This window comes from Lolium perenne, chromosome 5 (assembly GCF_019359855.2).
Source record: "Lolium perenne isolate Kyuss_39 chromosome 5, Kyuss_2.0, whole genome shotgun sequence".
In the NCBI taxonomy this organism is placed as follows: domain Eukaryota; kingdom Viridiplantae; phylum Streptophyta; class Magnoliopsida; order Poales; family Poaceae; genus Lolium; species Lolium perenne.
In genome coordinates this window covers 147,029,584-147,050,546 of record NC_067248.2, presented here as the reverse complement: position 1 = coordinate 147,050,546, position 20,963 = coordinate 147,029,584, and the positions used below count along the sequence as shown (strand labels likewise).

The 20,963-nt window shown below is 46.1% G+C and overlaps 3 protein-coding genes across 3 annotated transcripts; 1 reads left to right on the top strand and 2 right to left on the bottom strand.

The window, feature by feature from the left end:
* Nucleotides 1-4,405: 4,405 nt before the first annotated feature.
* On the bottom strand, nucleotides 4,406-6,529 carry LOC127303645 (18S rRNA (guanine-N(7))-methyltransferase RID2-like). Its single transcript, XM_051334353.2, has 4 exons — nucleotides 6,480-6,529; nucleotides 6,247-6,399; nucleotides 5,997-6,156; nucleotides 4,406-4,814 (listed from the first exon to the last, which is right to left on the bottom strand). Exons 2-4 carry the CDS (start codon nucleotides 6,309-6,311, stop codon nucleotides 4,644-4,646), a joined length of 396 nt encoding a protein of 131 aa, XP_051190313.1. The 5' UTR covers nucleotides 6,312-6,399; nucleotides 6,480-6,529; the 3' UTR covers nucleotides 4,406-4,643.
* On the bottom strand, nucleotides 6,488-10,121 carry LOC127300184 (uncharacterized). Its single transcript, XM_051330270.2, has 4 exons — nucleotides 7,310-10,121; nucleotides 7,070-7,147; nucleotides 6,631-6,660; nucleotides 6,488-6,529 (listed from the first exon to the last, which is right to left on the bottom strand). Exon 1 carries the CDS (start codon nucleotides 9,813-9,815, stop codon nucleotides 7,380-7,382), a length of 2,436 nt encoding a protein of 811 aa, XP_051186230.1. The 5' UTR covers nucleotides 9,816-10,121; the 3' UTR covers nucleotides 6,488-6,529; nucleotides 6,631-6,660; nucleotides 7,070-7,147; nucleotides 7,310-7,379.
* A 1,940-nt stretch (nucleotides 10,122-12,061) lies between these two features.
* On the top strand, nucleotides 12,062-13,497 carry LOC139831624 (uncharacterized). Its single transcript, XM_071820929.1, has 2 exons — nucleotides 12,062-13,390; nucleotides 13,483-13,497. The coding sequence occupies exons 1-2, from the start codon at nucleotides 12,062-12,064 to the stop codon at nucleotides 13,495-13,497; spliced, it is 1,344 nt and encodes a 447-aa protein (XP_071677030.1).
* Nucleotides 13,498-20,963: the final 7,466 nt, after the last annotated feature.

Here is a 20,963-nt window from a genome sequence, read left to right as displayed (position 1 = left end):
GAATTTCTCTTATGCTCAAAAACTTGTAACAAAATTGGATACTGATTGGGAATTTTACCAACCTTGTGATGAATCCCCTTTGTGTGGATCTTTTCGTTACATATATTTCAGCAGCAACATATCACCAGAGAGATCAGGGAGGTCTTCGTTAGCGTCCGGCCGGGCACACCTGGTGTCTGGTGGTCGAGAGCACGGGTCAAACTGTGTCGCTCCTTGAATCAGCTAGCCCACGTAGTGGCGAGGACAGTCAAGAAGTCAGCGACGGTCCGCTCTGGTGCGACGTCCCCGAGACAGCCAAGGCATCGGCGACGGCTGCGGTGGTGATGGGCAGCGGTAACGGCGGCCTCTCTGGTGCAGCGGTGATGGTCCGTGCTTGTGCGGTGTGGAAGCCGCCCTCTGGTGCGGCGATGGTCATCGTCGATGGTGATGTGGCTAAGGGCGATGGGCGAGACAAACTTGGTTTGAGTGTCTAGGAGCAGCAGGGCTAAACATTGTCGAGCCGACGATGGACAGTACGTTGGAGGCCTGGTGGGAAGCGGCGAGGCAGTTGGTGCACAAGAAGGATCGAAGGGGCTTCGACGCTCTAGTCATGCTTACCGCATGGATGCTTTGGAAACAAAGGAATGCTAGGGTTTTCAACAATGTAAGGCAACAATGCAATGTGCAGCAGCTGGTTGTCAGGATCAAGGAGGAGTTTGCCTTGTGGAAGATGGCGAGGAGAGGAGTTGGAGGACCGATGCCGCGAGAGTAGGCTAGGTGTGAGTGGGTGTGTGTGTGGGTGGAGTCACCGGCTAAGATGTTCGCATCCTACCGTCAGTTCTTGTACAAAATCTTGCTTTCTTCTATAAAGATCTGGCACACCTTTGGCGTACCCTCGGAAAAAAAAGGGCGATGAGCGAGGGCGTCGGTTGTGCGGCGGCGCTTCTAGAGAAAAACTGACACGTTTTTCAGCGCTTGTGATTAGCGATGGAATAGCGATTGGGAGTTGTCTGTCCCGGCTGTTCGGTATGGACGGGGAACATCTGGACCCTTAGATCTAAGTTGGTTGGCTCAGATTTTATGGATCTGCCCCCTTCTGGCTCTTTTAATAGTAGTGGTGATTTATGTCAGTGACGATAACCTGCGGAAGGGGAAAACTAACTAACCCCTAGCAAAAGTCATTTCGATCAAATTTCAAAGCCAATCCTTAACTTTTTTACTTGTTAATTACTTGTTCACAAAAAAAAACTTGTTAATTCGTTATCGAGGCTCTCCTTCAAACATTCTCACCAATGCACTATGTTACTTTGTGCATACAATGACACAAATCAGGGAAGACCGTTTTTTTTTGTTCGTTCAAAACACATAAACCATATGAAACTAAATACGGTGTATTCAATAAAACATGATACAATTAAGATCTATTTCACATACCTTGTTATTATACATACACAAACAGTATAGGCAAATGGTTCACATGTGGCGGCCGATGGAAGGGGAAATCAGCCATTGTCGGGGAAGATAAACGATTTGTCAAGTCATGTTCCTGCACTTTTGTGTTTCTCTCCTCTTTTATCATACGGGCATCCTTCTCCTTTCACCCCTTATCACCTGGAGCACCAACTCCCAACACTACTTTTCTTTTCTTTTCTTCCTCTCGAGATCATCGGTTTCCAATAATTTTAATTCCTCGACACATGCTCCTTCCAACCACCATGGATATGTTGAGGTGGAAGTTGAATTTGTCGAGCCCCTACCAACATTAGGACGGCAGGGAATGGGTCAATGATTGTCAGATCTATCTCTGGTGGATCTCTGACGTTACAGATTGCACGCCAACAAGCTCGAATCGATGAAGATCGATGTGTTAGTGGCACCAATGTTGATTGCAGAGATTGGTGATCGTTAAGATATTTTTGATGTTGTGAAGGGTGTTTCTTCACAACACTGCAAAGTGTGTATGGTTTTTCTATGTACCTACAGAAAAATATTGCAATGAATTTTGTTTGTATGATTCAAGGGGTATATTCAATTGGTTGCAATAATGTTGCACGTGAGATCATAAGGTGGAGATATGGTGTCACTATTTTGTACTTGTATCATATGTGCTACTTCATACACCTTCAGGGGTGGTAAATATATGTAAATCTACAAATGTTTATTGCGGCCGAGCAAAGCTAGTTTTATTCCCAAAAATTAAGATATTTTCTACTAGCCTCTGCATTCCCACATGCCCACCGCCAATTTTACTAAATAAGATGTTAGGAAAATAGGCCAAAACATCGAAGAACAAACATGTTACACAAAGTGGCGAGTAAAGATAACAAAAAGAACAACTACGAGCGAGCAACGTCATTCTTAACAACGCCTCCAAGAAGGAGATTACATACGTAGACATTGTATGAACCAATAACTAACGTCGATTTTCATCCTATAGTCGGGTCAAAGCAATCAAGGCCACATCGTCGGAAGAAAGACAACACCTTCAACAAGGAGACGACACATGTGTGTCTCTACCGGATCCAATCACTGAAGGCTAGATCACTGGTTTCACCCTAGACAAAAGCATTGTTTCAATCATCATCTCAATTGTGCCACCTATGTCGGTGCTTGAAATATCTTTGCTGCCATCCGGAGCTAGCCACTCGTGGACACCGCCGGAACTCTTCACTAGTGTGCGGTGACTGACATGTCTCGTGTAGAAGAAGAGCCACCAAACCCATCAATTGGGGATAATGCACATAAAATATAAGGAACGACCGACACCACACAGATCATGCATTGCAAAAAGTTTATATGTGATCCACGACAAAATAGTGAGCAACTTGCTGCCATCTGACATGTCCCGAGCCCGACGCTCATTCCTCCCAACCAATGGTGCTCTAGCGTAGATTCTAGGACACACTGGTGACCTGACATGCAAAGCGAGCCTTAATTGTCGTATCTAGATGGGCTGCCCCACCGTCACACGCCTAATCTACATGCCATTCTCCATCGACGGAGCCAGATTTACTGGAATGGGTGTGTAAAGCAAAATTACTATTGATTTTGCTTGTTGGTTTGGCTAACACCGAGTGAGCTAGTTGTTTTAGAATGGAGTTCGATCAGATAATGGGTGTACATTTGTGCACCCTTGTTTAGCTGTAGTTATCCTTATGTCGTTGCCACAGGAAACATGCCGTCATTGGGTACCTACACCGCAGCCCTGCCATGCGCTTGTCAGGCCATCTCCTTTGACTCGCTGCACCAAGCCTCGATTCCGCTGTAAGCGCCACCCCCAGAATCAGAAGGCGTGTCCACCAACGGAGCAGAAGGAACTCGCACAAATCCATGCAAACATGAAACCACCATGTCACTATATCCTTAATAAAAAGGTATTACAAACATGATAGCATTGTGAGAAGTCAGAAGTGACATGGCATTACCCAAATCATGAAGAGACCCACAACCAACAAAGTTGCCATGCCAGATTGAGTACAAGGTATGGCTGGAAACAATATTCCAAGTCCTGATCTCATAGGTTTAAATCCTAAGAAGAGACCAACATGATGAATTTAGTTTAGTTCACACACAGACCGGTAAGAGCGTGTACCCAAGAGAGATGCGACTGCGAAACCTATGTATGGTTCCGTCCCCTCACCGGCGATGCCGCCAGTCTGCTCCGCCTCCGGTGGCCTTAGGGCCTTGGAGGCGTGGTAGACCACGGCCCCTCGCCGGCGGGAGGGTTCTCGTTCTTTTTAGGTTGTTTTCAGTGTCTTGTTCGGGATGATGAGGTGGCAGGTACATCTTTGATGGCAGAATAAGGTCCTCCCACCCTATCCTAGCTTCAGTGATGTGCCTAGCATATTTCCTTACATATATGGAAAGATATAATCCTAACACTGGCTAGGAGGTCACATATTGCTTCCACAAAACTTGCTCAGTGGCAGGTTTGCTAGTACTAGTGGCAGTAACAGAGGTCAATTTGATGGCGGTAGACTGGTAGTGCTGGCTTTGGAGGTGACTTCGGTGGTGGAGATGGTAGTGGCGCCGGCATTAGCCAAATGGTGAGCTTGGTTATGGTTTTTATGAACTCTTTGCATGACATTTAATTACTATGTTCTTTCATTTCTATGTTTGAACTGTTGTGTTTCAATTTAAGAATTTGAAAATGGTTAAAATGCTATGCACCACAGATATTCATGCTTGAATTTCAGTTATTGTAGTGCTTGCAAGTAAGATTCTCACTTTTATACCTTGAGCAGTGATACCTACGGAGTTAATAAACCTACAAATATTTACTACAGGAGAGCATGCAAGCTTGTTCTTTCTCCCCCAGCATCACAATGAACTGAATACTGCCCGCACATTCTTTTCTTCAAGAAAACGCATTACTTGAGTGCACTCTGGAGTCTGAATACAGATTGCGTAACTCAGCACAAATCCATGCAAACATGAAACAACCATGTCACTATATATCGTTATGAGGGTACTACAAACATGATAGCACTGTCAAAACTGATGCAGCTTAAGAACATCTCTCTATTGTTGGTACACAAAAGTAAGCACAATCCAGCAAACTCTCAACTCTCAAGCATAAAATCCTCACTGCATCTGATGAGCTACAACTAAATGACTGGCAAACAACGGGCACTGGGCGCATAGGCACTCCATAAGCTACCGAACTAGAAGCGGGTCTTGCGCTTCCGCCCTGTGTATTTCGTGTCAGCGGGAACCTCACGTCCTCTTTTTCTCATCTGCTCCTTTTTCCTCAGGAGCCAATCCCTGCCTCGACCGTTCTTGTTGTTGTTCACCTTCCGCCTCTTGTTTGAACGGTTCCGTCCATATGTGCCAACCTGCATTGGAAAAAATACATTTTATCATAAATGGTAGGTAGACCATCATCTGTTCAGGGCCTGCAAATTAGAGAGCAGAAAAAGAGAAGTATGGTCTAAGTTGATTCTTGATCAAGCACAGCCAGTTAGCTCACAGCCCAAGATAGCAGCAGTAGCAGTTTCAAGAGTAATTGAACATACATGAATTACTGGGTAGAACTGAAAGTTTGCACAGGAATATTTTGTTGCATAACCGATACATACAATTGGATTAAATGAATCTGACATTCGTTGATTAAGATGACATACATTATGATACTCGTAAACAAGACTTTAAATCATGTTTTTTCTAAGCTACGCAGCAAGGTCTATGTCAGCTATCAGGGAATTTACGATAAAAGATTTAAAATAAATAAATCACAATAAAGAGAAGAAAGAAGACATGTTAATTTAGAAGTACTAATACATGTCCATGGCACCATTTTTGAGATCACAAACCACTGGACCAATCAAGTAACGTAAACAACATGTCCAAACGATTGAAAGTAAAATCTTTCAAGTCTTAACAAGGAGCTAGCTGGCAATGATGACTTGAAAACTGGAACCTATTCTTCTTCACAGTCAGTAGAGAGAGTTATGGGCTCTCAATGATCAATTGGTAATTGTGTGTCCTCATCTGACGAGGAAGATGAAATCACTTCTTCATCTTCATCTGGATTGAGCTTAGTCCTTTTGGGTTGCTTATTACTCCTGGTAACCCTTTTCCTCTTGCTTGTTCCATGTGCGGATCCATGATCAGAATTCATTGCTTGGTTCTTGATTGGTTCATCTCTTGCATTTTCGCAAAGTCGATCATTATCATCATCCTCAAGAACATCAACAAAAATAGTATCACAATGGGATCTCGGTTTTGGTTCTTTTTCTTTCGCTCCAGTGTAGAGTTGAACTTGATAAAATTACACCGCAAAAAAAAGAGATAGCGGCCTTAACTGTAACTAGGACAGCGATAAAAGGTCCCTTAGGTTAGATTTTAGACTTCCCAAAATGCTACAGCACAGTTATTTAAAACCTTGCTTGTAAAAAGAAGCTTAAGACTAGAAAAACATCATGGAATAAAGCAGCAGACAAAGGATAGAGATTAAGAGCAGTAAATAAGTTCAAAATGTATAAAACAGAAAATTGTCTTGTTAAGGGCGAGCTTACTGTTTGGTCATCATTGCTCTCATCATCATCGTCATCATCATCATCATCATCATCATCACTGCTGCACATCTCACCATCTTGACCTTTCGCCTTTGGGAGAGATGTGGCAACAGAAGGTGAACCACAAGTGAGGACAAGGTAGGATTTCTTTGCTTTCGAACTGTCAGAGGAAAGGCATCAGCAGAAGTCTACAGCATGAAATTCATAAGACTGTTCGCACACCATGGCTTCAAGGCAATGAAATTCTTACCTATGAGGCCAGTCAATAACCACTCCACCAGCAAAACCAGCATTCATGGCAAAAGCCACGAGCATTTCAGTTTGCTTCACATTATCAGCATAAAATTGTAGAACGGCTCTTGCTCCCCTTGCTAGGCATCTATATAGTGATCCAAAGAAAGCCCTGAAAAAGCATGCACATGTCAAGGTTAAGAACTGGTTGCAGATAACACAAGAGATAGACTGCAATATAACTTCACGTACTTTAACCGCAATCTTGGTTCATGAGATGACTTGTCAGCATTGCACAACCACTGTACACAGTCGACAAAGAAGAGTAGTGGAACAATTAGAAATGATGAAATAAACAAGGCAAGTTAGTTGCAGAAACAAAACAACAACTTAAAAGGTTAACCTGAACTGCTGAAATACTGATTGCGCCAGGCTACTAAAAAAAAAAAAAAAATCAGACGATGAAGCCATAATTACTGAACAAAATAAGTCAAAATCTACAAAAGGAAGTCAAACTTGCCATGCTAACTTCAAGATAAAAACATATGTAAGCTTAGGTTCCATCCCAAGATATATGAGCCTAAGGAAAATGTTGGTCTTACGCCAGTTTTAGATAAGATCTACAATTTGCTACGTAGATTCGACTGTTAGGCCTATATATAAAGAGGGCACTCTGAGGAATTAATCAACCAAGAAAACTGAAGAATGGCTAATCTACTTCGTCTCCTGGGACAAGAGCCCTTCGCCTAGCTCCTCGAAAGCATAGTCCACAATATACACCAATTTTTCATCTTTTCATTATTTAGCCAAAGAAATGCAGCTTAGACAGTCAAGTAACAGACCTTTCACATCAACACAAGCTTGTCATTGTTCGTTATGTGCTGGATTTTGCAGTTCAATAAGATCGACCCTAGAACTGCCTGCAAAGCGTATATGCATGGTAAGAGCATTACAGACCAAAACATTAAGCAAAAAGAACATGAATAGATAAGATAATCATATTTTCATCAATCAAGTGGAAGTAACAAAATAAATCTTAATTCCAGACTTCCAGTAAATTCACGACTTAAAATATACATTACCTTGCTATTGACGGATTTCAGTTGACATAACTGCAGGAAAATCATACATATGGCTGATCCCGCCTATGACTCAGGACTTCTGATTCAAGACAGAAAAGGTCAGTACATCTGGCTTTATTCCCCTATCTACCATTTCTTGAAAAAGATCTTCCGCCTTCGCTATTTCTCCCTGGCTGCAATATCCATTTATAAGAGCCGTGTATGCATGAAGATCAGGAGCAAGTCCTTTCTGCAACATTTCATCAAATAGTCCCCGTGCTCCCTCTAAATAATCTGCTTTGCACTGCCCATGAATCAATACAGTGTAACAGGGTACATCAGGTTCAATTTCCAATTCTTTCATAGAGCTGAGCAACTGGTTCTGCTTTGCTCTAAGAAGAACGCTCCTTGTCTCCTTACTAATGCCCTGCCAGCATTTCTGCAGGTACTCTTTTAGGTTACCATCGAGTAGCACTGTATATGCAACTACGTCAGGCTTAATACCTAAACTTGTCATCTGAACAAATAATGTGCAAGCTTCTTGCATCCGACCAACCTTGCAGTAACCATTCATTAGTACAGTGTATACAATAACATCCGCAGAAAGGCCTCGCTGAATCATATCATGGAACCATAAACGAGCATTGTGCATATCTCCTGTCTGACAATAGGCTGCTATGAGCTTGCTATATGAAATTAGATCAGGAACAGCATTCTTTTCTAACATGGTGCTACATACATTTGAAGCTCCCTGGGCATTTCCATCCCTACAAAGGTCATTTATCAACTTAGAACATGAGAAATGATCCACAAGTTTTCCTTGATTAGCAACCCTAAGAAAGAGCACGTAAGCATGATCAGTCCATCCTGAATTTAAATAGCCACAAACCATCGAACTGTACAGTACTTCAATGTGATCAATTCCTCTCTCTTCTACTATATTAAATAACACCTCCGCTTCACTAAGGTTGCCTCTTCTACAAAATCCATCAATTGCTACACCATAAGTAAGTGAATTAGGCTCTAACCCTTGATCCTGCATATGGTCTAGAAGGTCAAACACCTCCGTAACAAGACCACTCCTGCAAAATCCACTGGCCAGAATGTTATATGTAACCACATCTGGCTTTACATTGTCCTTCAGCATCTCTTCAAACACTTGCTGTGCATTTGGTATATCTCCCTTCGAACAATAACCCTTGATCAGGCATGTATAGTGGATTCTGTCAGGAGCCAGGCCGTCAGTCTTCATTTCTGCCAGTAGCTTAACCGCGTCATCCACGTTCCCGAGCTTGCAATAGGCTTCCATAGCAATGTTATACAGAACCCCATCAAGATGGACTCCTGAATCCCTAAATTTCTGGAAATACTCCGTAACTTGAGATGCCATGCCTACCTTTGTAAAGCATTGTAGAAGATAACTCACAATGTGGCAGTTTGTTCCGAGACCATGGGATTCCATTGCTTGATAATGATCCAGCACCTTAAGTATGTCTCCCTTTTTGCAGTAACTCCGGATGAGATAGCTATAGCCATATATATCAGGATTGAATCCTAGTCTGATCTTGCTCTCCAAGAGCTTTTCAGCCTCCTCCAGTCTCATCTCGTTGCATAGCCCATCCATTACCTTGTTATAGGCCATGGCGTCAACTTGAATGCCCTCCCTGATGATCTCTTGCAGAATAGCATAAGCCAAATCAACCTTTCCGCAATCACACAGACCAGTTAAAAACGACGAGTATCCACCTATATCCGGCTTCGCTCCCGATCCAATCATCTCGACCCACACTTCATACGCCTTGTCTGCCTTCTTCTCTTGAAAAAGAGACCTAGTGATAATGCCCAACGCATGAGCATCCAAAGTCAGCCGAAGGAGCTTCATCTGATCATAAGCCGATAAAACAACCTCCGAGCCACCACTGTGCGCTGCAAACTTGAGAAGCACGTTGCAAGCCCAAACCGACGGCACAACTCCACGCCTGCAGAGCTCACCAAACAACCCAATCGTATCCTGCGCATCATAGCAAGTGATGTACGCCGTGACCAAGCAATTGGTCGCGGACACGAGCGAATCCGAAGCGGCGCCTGTTCTTCTAAGATGATCCATGAGCGGCAGGATTTCGGGACCGCCGCCGCCGCCGTGCGAGATGATGTCGCGGAATAGGGAGAAGAGCATCCTGGACTGGCCCGAGCTGGACAGGATGTCGACGATCTCCGCGTAGGTGGACAGGTCGTGGCTGAAGCCGACGACGCTCTCGGTGTCCTTGAAGTAGGCCAAGGCGACATCGGGCCTCCTCTTGAGGAGCCGGAGGTTCTGGACGACTCTGGCAGAGCTCAGACCGCGGCGGCCTCTGCTTCTCTGCACGGTTTCAGCGGGAGCGCAGCTAGGCCTCTCGTCGGCGTCGTCGCTGCTGGAGGTGTAGTCGGCAGCAGCGAGCACGGAGAAGCGGCGGCGGGCGGGTGGAGCCCTGACGTGCCTGCAGCATTCGGCGACGCATTTGCGGTGCTGCAGCCGCCGCAGGAGCATGGGAGGCGCGATTCGCAGGGGCGGGGTGTAGATGGTTGCTGGGATTTCGCTAATCGCTGAACAGCCTAGCCCATACCTCTGAACTCGATGGCCGCCGGAGCTGCGGGCGGGGTGGAGAGGAGACGGCAGGGACACGCGCGCGCGACGTCCCCGCGGAGGGAAGAACGGGGACGGTGGGGGCGGAGGCGCGCGTGAGAATGGCAGAGTGTTTCCGTGGGAGGGGCGGTCCGGGGGATTGAGCGGCGGCGGCGGCGGCAGAAGTACGGCACGGCGGCGGCGGGGGACGGTGGTGGGCTAGGGCTTAGAAAAGACACACGTTTCAACTCATGTTAATAAGCGAATTTTTTTTAAATAATACACTTTTTAATATTAATTCCAGAAATAATAGCCGTTTTCAGCAATTTTCAGAAATAATACACCGTCGGGGCCCGTGAACCCGAAATTTGAAAATCGGGGTCAGCAAACCCGAAGTGCAGGGAATCTCCTGCCGGCCACGCGGACAAAGCTAATTTCGGGCTCAGCACGCCTGATTCACCTTTGTCGGGCTCAGCGCGCCCGAGACGCTTTTGTCGGCCACGCGCTGCCGCTGTCGGGCTGTCTCCTGGCCAGGAGTAGGCCGTGTCGGGGAGGGCCAACCCGAAGCGGGCGATTCGGGGAAGCTGCGCCCGAAATTGCAGGGCAATAAATGCCGGCCGACACACGGTGCAGCTCGCCCAGCTCTTCTTCCTCCTGCAGCACAGCTCGCTCAGTTCATCTCAGCTCTCTCTCTCTCATTTGCTCTCAGTCCAGCAGCTAAATGTCTCATTTCTGAGCGATTTGTCCAGCCATTTGTTGTAGTTTGACCACCAAAAGTTGTAGAATCACCTGATCTATACATGGGTTAGTTTTTGAGGCGTTTTGGTGGAGGTGCTGTTGGTGCTGTTGGTGGTGGTGGTGGTGGTGGTGGTGGAGGAGCTGGTGGTGGTGTTGTTCTTTCTTCTTTGCGTGGTGGTGCGGTTCTTTGCGTGGTGGAGGAGCCGAGGCTGGCAGAGAGGTGTTTGGCACGCTTCAAGGGTAAACCCTAATTCCTGGTATTAGATGGTGTACTCATAATGCATGTTGCGTTCGTTAGCTGCGCACATTAGTTACTGAAATATGTACCGGTAGATAGTATTTATTTAGGACTGCAGGTGCTAGATTTTTATTTATTTTAGAGTGTAGGTGCTAGATTTTTTTGACGAGTCTGTAATTTTTATAGGTGAGCAGATATGTCAGATAGATTAAAATTCGTTGTTTACTTCGGTCATGGCACGGTCCGAACAACTCCGATGGGAGCTGATCTGAGCGAGTTTCAGTACGAGGAGTTGCATCTGACAAACCCAAAAAACATGGCGAGTTAGTAAGTTGAAGGAGTGGTTGACCGTGAATTTCGGGCTTAATCCCGAAGCATACACTGTTGGTGTGCATGCTTTGTGGAGCAGCTCCAGTACCCAGATTTTCTGGCGGTTGAAGCCGATTGAGCGGACCTCTCAGTGGGTGCACTGGTTGGAAGCGTGCGAGCGCAGGGGAACTCACCCCATCGCCTTAATGCTTCCCGAGGCGAAGGTGGTGAATTCCCAAGAAGGCGAGGGTGCATTCCATCCAGGCCAGAGCAGTCAAAGTTCTGATGCTGGCGGCAGCAGTTTCCAATCCGGGCAGAGTAGCCATGCAGCAGGTGGTCATGATGGTACTGTTGAGCTTGAAAGCGAGGACGAAGAAGAAGACCAGATGCAGAACATGATGGATGAGGAAGACGAGGACGGAGTGGACAATGAGGTTGACTCAGATGAATCCGGTGGATCCGATACTTCAGATGATAATGAAGAGGCGGATCCGATCCCCTCTTCTTAGAACCATGATTTGTCGGAGGCAATGATAGTCGATGATCAGCACGATTCTGCCTGGGAGTACAGCATGAACACCATCTCAGTTGGTGCTAGATATGCTGACAAGAGACATCTGCAGGAAGCAATCACTCAGTGGGCAATGAACACGCAAAGGGTATTCAGAACCACCGTTTCAAGTCAGAAATTCTTGACAGTGGTCCGCAGCGATGCTAGATGTCCATCAAGGGTGCATGGGTCTTTATCAAGTATGACACAACATGGGTGGTGAGCGACTTCGTGCCGCACACATGTGTCCTTAAGAGTATGTTGAAGGATCACTGAAACCTTACATCCACTCTTATTGCTCGCCTGTTCTACAAGGAGATTGTAGAGAATACAGCAATGGGGGTTAAAGCCATCCAGAAAAGAGTTCACCTTCAATATAAGTATGCAATTGAATATGGCAAGGCATGGAGGGCTAAACAGACGGCACTGGAGAACAGATTCGGGACCTTCTATGATGCTTATGACGGTGTCGTCCGTCTCCTGCAGACATTGAAGGACCGGAATCCGGGCACCCATGTGGACATACAAGACTTTGTGATACCAGAGTTCCCTAATGTCGGGGTTACGCACGGGGTGTTTTTCGCATTCAGCATATGCATCGAGGCTTTCATGCACTGTCGTCCGGTGATGTGTGTAGATGGAACTTTTCTAACTGGGAGGTACAAGGGACAGATTCTGACAGCAATTGGAGTGGATGGCAACAATCGATGTGTGCCTCTCGCATTTGCATTTGTTGAGAGCGAGAACACTGGTAGACGCTGGCAACAATCGATGTGTGCCTCTCGCATTTGCATTGGAGGGTTATGGTTCTTCAGGCAGTTAAAAAAATCGATAGTGAAAGATCGCGAAAATGTGTGCGTGCTACATGACAGGCATGCAGGTATACTTGCGGCTATCAAGACGCTGGTACAAGCCGGACCTGATGAAGAGACGCCATGGCAGGATATGCAGAGTAGGTGGTGCATGCGCCACCTGGGGGCCAATTTCTTCTCGCAGTTTAGGAGCAAGGGTCTTATGAATCTGTTCAAGAAGTTGTGCAAGCAGAATCAAGAATGCAAGTACACTTTTCTCCGCGGCAAGCTGGATGAGTTCACAAAGGACCATGTGCGGCACAGGTTAGCCGCCCGAGCTGCATTAGTAGCAGCTCACGCAGCAGCTGTGGCACAGGATACACAGGTTCCAGTAGGCCCCGAGCCAGATCCTATTGGGCTATGTGACCTGCCTGGATTTGACCCACCCAATACTAGAAGGAGGCCTGGACGACGGATTAAAAATTTTGCAGAGTGGATAGAGCACGAGCCATTAGAAAGGTGGTCTTTGCTGCATGACACACATGGAGCTAGGTATGGTGTGATGACTACCAACCTAGCTGAGTCATACAACTTCGTGCTTAGGGGAAATAGGGCATTGCCGCTGACAGCCCTTGTGGAGGGTATTTTATATGGCACTATGAATTATTTCAAAGAGAGACGGCAGTTGGCTTTGAGCCATATGCTTGAAAATCCAAACACTCCTTACTGTAAGGCCATTATGGAATATATGGATGTCAAGATGAAGAAGGGTATGTCATACACTGTTCTGGCCATCGGTAATCAAGAAAGGAGGTTTGAGGTGCGCTTACCAACCGACAAGTTTGGTTGTGTGAATGCGGTGAGAACACATGAGGTCAGAATTGGAAATGAAGAATGGCCATCGTGTGACTGCACATGCAACAAACCGAGGTTGCTTCACCTTCCATGCTCCCATGTCTTTGGCAGCTACCAGACAACTAGGGCTGGACTCAATCTCTTTCGTCTCTCCATATTACGCAAAAGAGGCTGTGCTGCACACCTGGACCGGCGAGATGGTCGGATACAGAGTTCTGGGAAATTTTACTACGGTGATACCAAATGAAAGACGGTACATCCCTGACCCAAGATCATTGCGAACGAACAGAGGTCGACGGGAGACAAGGCGCATTAGAAATGATATGGATGAAGCAGAAGCGGGTGGTCCAACTAGGCAATGTTTTCTGTGCAACCAATTTGGACACAGGGACCCCCTATGTCCCACTTTCTACCCAAAGAAATGCAGCGGCGGCTAACCGTGGGCGAGGCAACCGAGGAAGGCGTGGGAGGGGAAGAAATAGAGGGAGATAGTAATATTTGTAATACTTATGAAGTATGCTTTAATTTGTAATATTTATGAACTATGCTACAATTTGTAATACTTATGAAGTATGCTTTAATTTGTAATATTTATGAACTATGCTACAATTTGTAATATTTATGAACTATGTTGTAATTTGTAATATTTGTGAACTATGCTATAATTTGTAATATTTATGAACTATGCAGCAATTTGTGATATCTTTATGCAGATATGGCGGCTTGATCGTTGCTCGATCCACTTATTGATCAGAAACATCGTGCATCGCACTTGGAGGCTGACCCGCAGAGCATGGAGCCACTGCAGACCCGTACTCCAAAGAAGAACTGGATGATACACCCTCAATGGGAAGACAGGTACTTGTTCAATTGTTTTGTCTCAAATTTATAAGAACTACATTGGACCTGCTTTAGCTTGTGCATTATTTGTTTTGCAGGTTGAAGTGGGCAGGACTACTACCTTTCGCTAGATTAGTGGAGGCCCGAGATCACATTTCGCGCCTGAACTACGATGCTGCTTTGATCACCTGCTTAGTGGATCGATGGAGGCCCGAGACCCACACGTTCCACTTTCGCTGGGGTGAGATGGCGCCTACTCTACAGGACGTGTCTATGTTGCTGGGCCTTCCGTTGGCAGGTGAGCCCATAGGCCCATTGGAGGAAACCATGGGCTGGATGCACATCATGGATGCACGTTTCCAGGGTGTTCGTGCAGACATTGGGCCTATGACTTTTGAGGCTCACGGGCCTCGCCAGGCATGGCTACACGAGTTCCAGGTCCGTAACAGTTTCATCTTTTTTATCACAACTTATTTACCTCATAATATGTAAGTTCTAACATTGAAATATACCTTGACAGATCGAGCAGTTCGGATTCCCAGATGTACCGATGACTGCGGTTCAGATCACTCGCAGCTTGGAGGCGTACCTCATGTGGCTACTCGGGAAGACGATGTTCACGGACAATCACGGCAACACGATCAGTGCGCGGTACATCCCTATAGCTCAGGAGATAGCAGAGGCCACCGAAGCATAGCACATCACACAGAGGAGCTGGGGTTCTGCGGTCTTAGCCACTACGTACCGAGGTATGTGTAAGGGTTGCCAGCTAACCTCGCATGGTTCTGGCATCGTTGGTTGTCCACTCCTGTTGCAGCTCTGGTCATGGGCGAGGTTTCCCATCGGCCGTCCTGAGATTAGTGGTGGATATTGGCCGCCAGACGAGTTGTACGACGCAGAGCGCATCGACATGCCGACGTTTGGTTCTCTATGGACATCGCGGAAGGTATTTGCAATATTTACTCCTTCTTTATATTTTTATATAAGATGTAACACTAACATAGTTGTGTTATGATATGCAGAGACATTTTGGGCATAATCAGCTAAGGAATTGCTACCCAGCATTCACAGAGCAGTTTGACCTACTACTAGAGAGCGATGTCACCTGGGAGCCATACAGTGAGGACTACCGCGATGAGGCATACCCAGGCGGTATATCGAACATGTGTACCAGAGATTGGACCTACTGGATGACAAAGGCGAAGATCATCTTCGATATCTTCGTGGAGGAGATGTCGCAGCAGAGGGTCATGAGACAGTTTGGACAGCGTCAGTTGATCGAGCCACCACCTCCCACAGTTCCTCTACCACCACGCGTCCACGCGTGAGTACAATTTAAATTTATCCAAAGTTATTACATCATGTTGGATAATCATAATTTTATCATAAGACATGTTCGTGTTCATTTTTCAAGTACAACAGAAAAGGAGCGAACAAGACTGTTGCTGGATGGTTACAACTCCTAGCTCCATACATCACCGGTTGGGCCAATGCGCCGGCAGTTTCATGGGCCACCATGGAGGCATTTGATCTTCAGGAATTTGAGCACTACTTGCGGGCATACATGCCTAGGACACGACTTCGGCAGAGCCAGGCGTGTGACCCAGTTCAGAGGGATCCCTCGACACAGTGGGACACCTACCCTCGTCACTCCACGTCAGGCACTCGGCATCACGCAGTAAGTCAAATATATTTTTTCTACATTTGGCCAACACATAACTAATTTGAGCTCACAATTGTAGGCCGTGTTGACGGCGGAGCTGCAAGATGACGCCGCCCAGTATGCACGCTCGCTCTCCTTCGGCCCACTTCTTGGACGGTATGAGCACCACGCCTCCTTTGCACAGCGTCTTCAGGACAAACTACGTCGTATCTACGCGACTATCACATGCACGCGATCTTCGGATGTTGCCGAGTACCGAGCAGCACAGCGGCCACCTCGTCCCTCTTTGCAGGTGCATCAGCCGCGGCACGCCCCGCGCCCACGTATGGAGGTACCGCCGAGCCCGAGGCCACCATCTCCTAACCAGGCAGGAGGTTCTGGTTGGCAAAACCAGCAGCAGCAGGAGCCTACTTACGAGTATTGGCAGCGTGGCGGTTTCGGCATGGAGCAGCAATTTCCCATGCCTAACTTCGGGTGGCGTCCCCGTATGGATGAGCCAGAGGGTAAGCAATTCATCACTATCCATATTAATTGTGCACCATGTGTGAATTTCCTCATGATCGACTAAATGTTTTTTTTAATCTAATCAAAGGTGAGGGACATATGTCGACGGGGTCCGGATCACGATCCTTCTGGTCCAGTGCTCACGATCAGGACGAAACACAGCAGAGCTATCAAGACTGGATTTCAAGTCAACATCAAACTCCACCTCCAGATCCCACGCAGTACAGTCAACACAAGCAGGGGTACATGCTTCCTCCCCGACATCGCCAGCCACCTGTCCGTATGTACTCGCCGTCACCTTTTCAGGCTCGACCGCCACCGAGGCGAGGTGGAGGGAGGGGCCGTGGTCAGTGAGATGATACTCAGCGTCTTCATTTGTATGGATAAGCCTTATTCCTACTATTGTTTTCTTCATCTAGAGTATGAGTACTATTTGTATGCACCATGTATGACTACTATTTGTATGCACCATGTATGACTACTATTTCTATTTAACAAACATTTCATATTGAACTTCAAGCGATAATTAAGATACAACTTACTACTACAACATAACTCTCTGCTAACATATTAAATGGTACACCATCGCCACAACATACTACAAGATCCATGATTACTGATAACTAAAACACTAAGAACGCAGCACACCCTTTCCCTTGCCCTTCGACGATGCAGCTTTCATGGCCTTGGTGCTAGGCTCGAAGTCGTCGTCCGAATCGACGACTGGTGGTGCAGCACTCTTGCCCTTCGAGGACTTGCCACTCTTGCCCTTCGACGATGCAGCTTTCTTTCCCTTGGTGCTAGGCTCGAAGATATCATTGTCGGCTTCACTCTCAGCCGCCCATCGTTCTGGATATTTCAAATCCCTTTCCCTATCTTCTTCATTCTTCCATGTTAGTGACTTCCACTTCTCATTCAACCTGATAAGCTCACACCTTATTTCCCGTGGGCTACGAGCAGGCATCTTCTTCACTGGATATCCATAAGACCAAGTCTCAAATTTCCTACCGACCTTACGGAGCAAGGCGTCGCTACTGATGAACTCCTCGAATGTCTCTATCTTACTCTCCCTCATCACATAGCGAGCACTGTCTAGAAGATATTCGGCCATGAATTCATTGAAAAGATGGGGGGGGGGATTCTTATAAGGGGGATCCATCTTGTTGAGAGGCTACACTGAAAGACAAGAAAACGGTGGGGGTATTTATAGGCTACAAGGGATGGCTTTCGGCGGGAAGATGTGAGCGGGAAAAAATGGGCGCGAAAGATTGGCGGCAGATTTGGGTGGGAATAAATGGCGGGAACATTGAGCGGGACAAATTGGGCGGGAAAAAGTGGCGGCAAACAATTGAGCCCAAATTTCTGACACAACATTTTCGGGGCAAATTCATTTCACATTAATACTACAACTGAAATTAAGATACATTGCAGCTGAAATTAAAATACGGCTTAGCACTACAACGGAATTTAAGATACAACGACAAACTAAAACTGAAATTAAGATACATTGCCAGTACGACACATAACTCTACTTTCCCTGCGTCCACCGTTGCCATTTTCAAGACTTGTCGCCGCGTTCTTCTGCCGCTTGCGCCTCAGCAACTCTTTCCCTTAGTCTCTTTCTCTCCGCTTCACGAGCCTCCCTGCGCACCTCTTCCTCTGCAAACCTACGTGCAGCCTCATCATCCATCCTCTTCTGATTCACCTCGCGATTACGAGCTTGTTCCGCCCTAAGTTTCTGTATCTGCCTCTCCCGCTCTGCTTTTTCATTAGCACGAACCTTTCCCAACGCTCCTCCTCAAAGAACGTTGCCCACGCACGCCGGTGTTTCTCCTCAACCTCCTGACGCGCCCAATCCGGCTGCTCCGTGTCTATCCAGTGAAACCATTTGCATAGGGGCGGGGGAGACTGCAACACAAACAATAACATTAAATCACATTCATAAATAAATTAATGTCAACATAAAATTATGTCCAAACATACCGGCGGCCTGGTGGACGACGAAGCTGAACTACGGGGTGGATCATGCTCATAGCTCGCACACATGAAAAATTTCATGCTGAACCAGTCGGAGAAATCCTCCACCTGCATAACCTTTGCAAGACGGCCGCACCAACACCGCTCCGCAGTCACACCCGGGGGTAAACTTGCAGCCTTCGCCTTCGCCGGCCTAAAGTCCTGGTCAGAGCAAGGCACACTCATGATGCCTAAGGGTGAGCAAACAGGATAAAATAGAGATACAAGAACTTGTGCAATCTAGAGTAGCGATGCCTGCTTTTATAGGCAAAAATTCGACAGTGTGGCGGGAAAATTTAGCGGGAGATAGTGGCGGGAGATGATGGCGGGAAGGAGTGGCGGGAAGAAGTGGCGGGAAGGGTGGCGGCAAAGGCGGGAGGGAAACACGGCGGTGCGAACGCGAAAAGGCGGGAAAATTTCTTGCTGGGCAAAAAATCGGGTTCAACAAACCCGATTTATTGAAGTCGGGTTCAACTTGCCCGATTTTTAGAAATCGGGTTCAACTTGCCCGATTTTTAGAAATCGGGATCAACCACCCCGATTACTACTTTGTTATTTTTCTTTTTTCATCACGGCGCAGAAGAATCTTGTTTTCGGGTTCCCCAACCCCGATATTGAGAATTCGGGTTCCTCAAACCCGATTTCGTATATTCGGGTTCCACCACCCCGACGGTGTATTATTTCTGAAATTTGCTGAAAACGGCTATTATTCCTGGAATTAATATTAAAAAGTGTATTATTTAAAAAAAATCGCTGTATTCGTCAATGGAACTAACATATAACCTATTGTAGTGATTCGACCCTGTAACCATGTGGCTTTCTGCATTAGTTAAACCAAATAGGTTTTCCATCATCCTTTTGGATGCTAGATAAAGCCAATTTTATTTTTTTTATCCATTCTGGATGAGGTTGGTCACTGGAACTTGTGTATCGCCAATTCGTCATGGTGGTTATTCATGAAAGAAATTTCTATGTCAGCTTCATCCTAATCCTAAACCAGCTATCCCCCCTCCCCCTCTCAAATTCTATATGACCACATCGGTATTTATAGAAAGTAAATAATTAAGAAGGCATATAGTTAATTCAAGATGTGGTTCAAAAAGAAAGACATAAAATCTGTGTTTTTCTGCTACAAGAAAACATTGAAAATAACTATTGCCAACACACGCAAACCATTGAAAATAATTATTTAAAGCACATGAGAACAGTTGAAATTCTTTTTTTTAACCTGGCTACGGCGGGCTTACGCCAGCCTGAACACTAATAATCAACAAGCCTACAGGGGACCATTAAAAAAAATTGGAGGGAAGGATAGGAGCCAGGGGTGGGGAGGAGACCTCAAGGTGGGTCAAACACTGCATGAATTTAGAAAAAAAAAAAAATCAAACGCCTGCACTAATTACAGGTTTAACAATCAAGTTTAGCTAGATGAAGCAGAACGTAATCAGGATTGATCCACGCAAACGATGAAACAAATGTGTGAAAGGGATAGGCATCAGCCGTCTTGAATCCTAATTCTCTAGTTTGGGAAAATTCAGAGACAATCTACAAGAATATGGCAATACCACAGTATAACATAGTGGGAGTAGAGCATCTCAGCAGCACTGCATGCGTTTGTCTATAGGGAAAAGTGTGAGAGAGCAGGTGCCCTCTGCGCACCATCACACTTTTTGACTTTCTCTTTTTTATATCTCTCAAATTATGTAATATTTTGATTTGATTTTTTGCAAGTCACTAAAAAATAAAAAATGGAATGGGACAAAAATAGTTCAGAATTTTTTTGTGCAATTTCAAATCTTATATATTTACTAATTGGAAACTCCCATTAAACCTCCACGTTAATCCTGGAAAACAACAACTAATTGTCCATCCGATCTGTGCTTAGGCTATCAGCCGCCGTCGGATGAATAAACTAACCATGTCGCTCCCGCACGCGTAGGTTTGTTTGGCTGGTCCTTAGAGCATCCCCACTCGTTGGCGCTCCCCACGCCCAAATCCGGCGAAATTTTCGTCCGGATTGGATGAAGATTTGGCGTGGGGAGCGCCGAAGTTCCAGCCGTCCCCCCGGCAGGAAACCCCCAACCTCGACCATTTGACATATTTCAAACAAATTCAACATAAAATTTAACAAGTTCGGCAAACAAGAGTACGAAAATTGCTGAAACAAATTCGGCGATAATCAGTACAATGTTTAACAAGTGCTGAAACAAATGAAGCACACAATTTCACAATTTTTCAAACAAATTAAGACAGACTAGTTGGCATCGACGTTGGCGTTGCCTTGGAGCCTCCATATGTGCTCCACCAGATCATCTTGCAGCAGCTGATGCATTGTAGAGTCTCGAATCTCCTGGCGCATAGCAAAGAAGGCGGCCCATGATGGAGGCACCTGGTGATTAGGCTGTGCAAGAGGACCCTCTCTCTCATATGGTGCTTCTTGCTCAGCCAGAGTTACCGGATGCTTTCGCTCATCTTCAATAATCATATTGTGTAGGCACACACAGCAGTTCATCACCTCCCACATCTGATCTTTGGATCAAGTCATAGCGGGGAACCGGACGACAGCAAA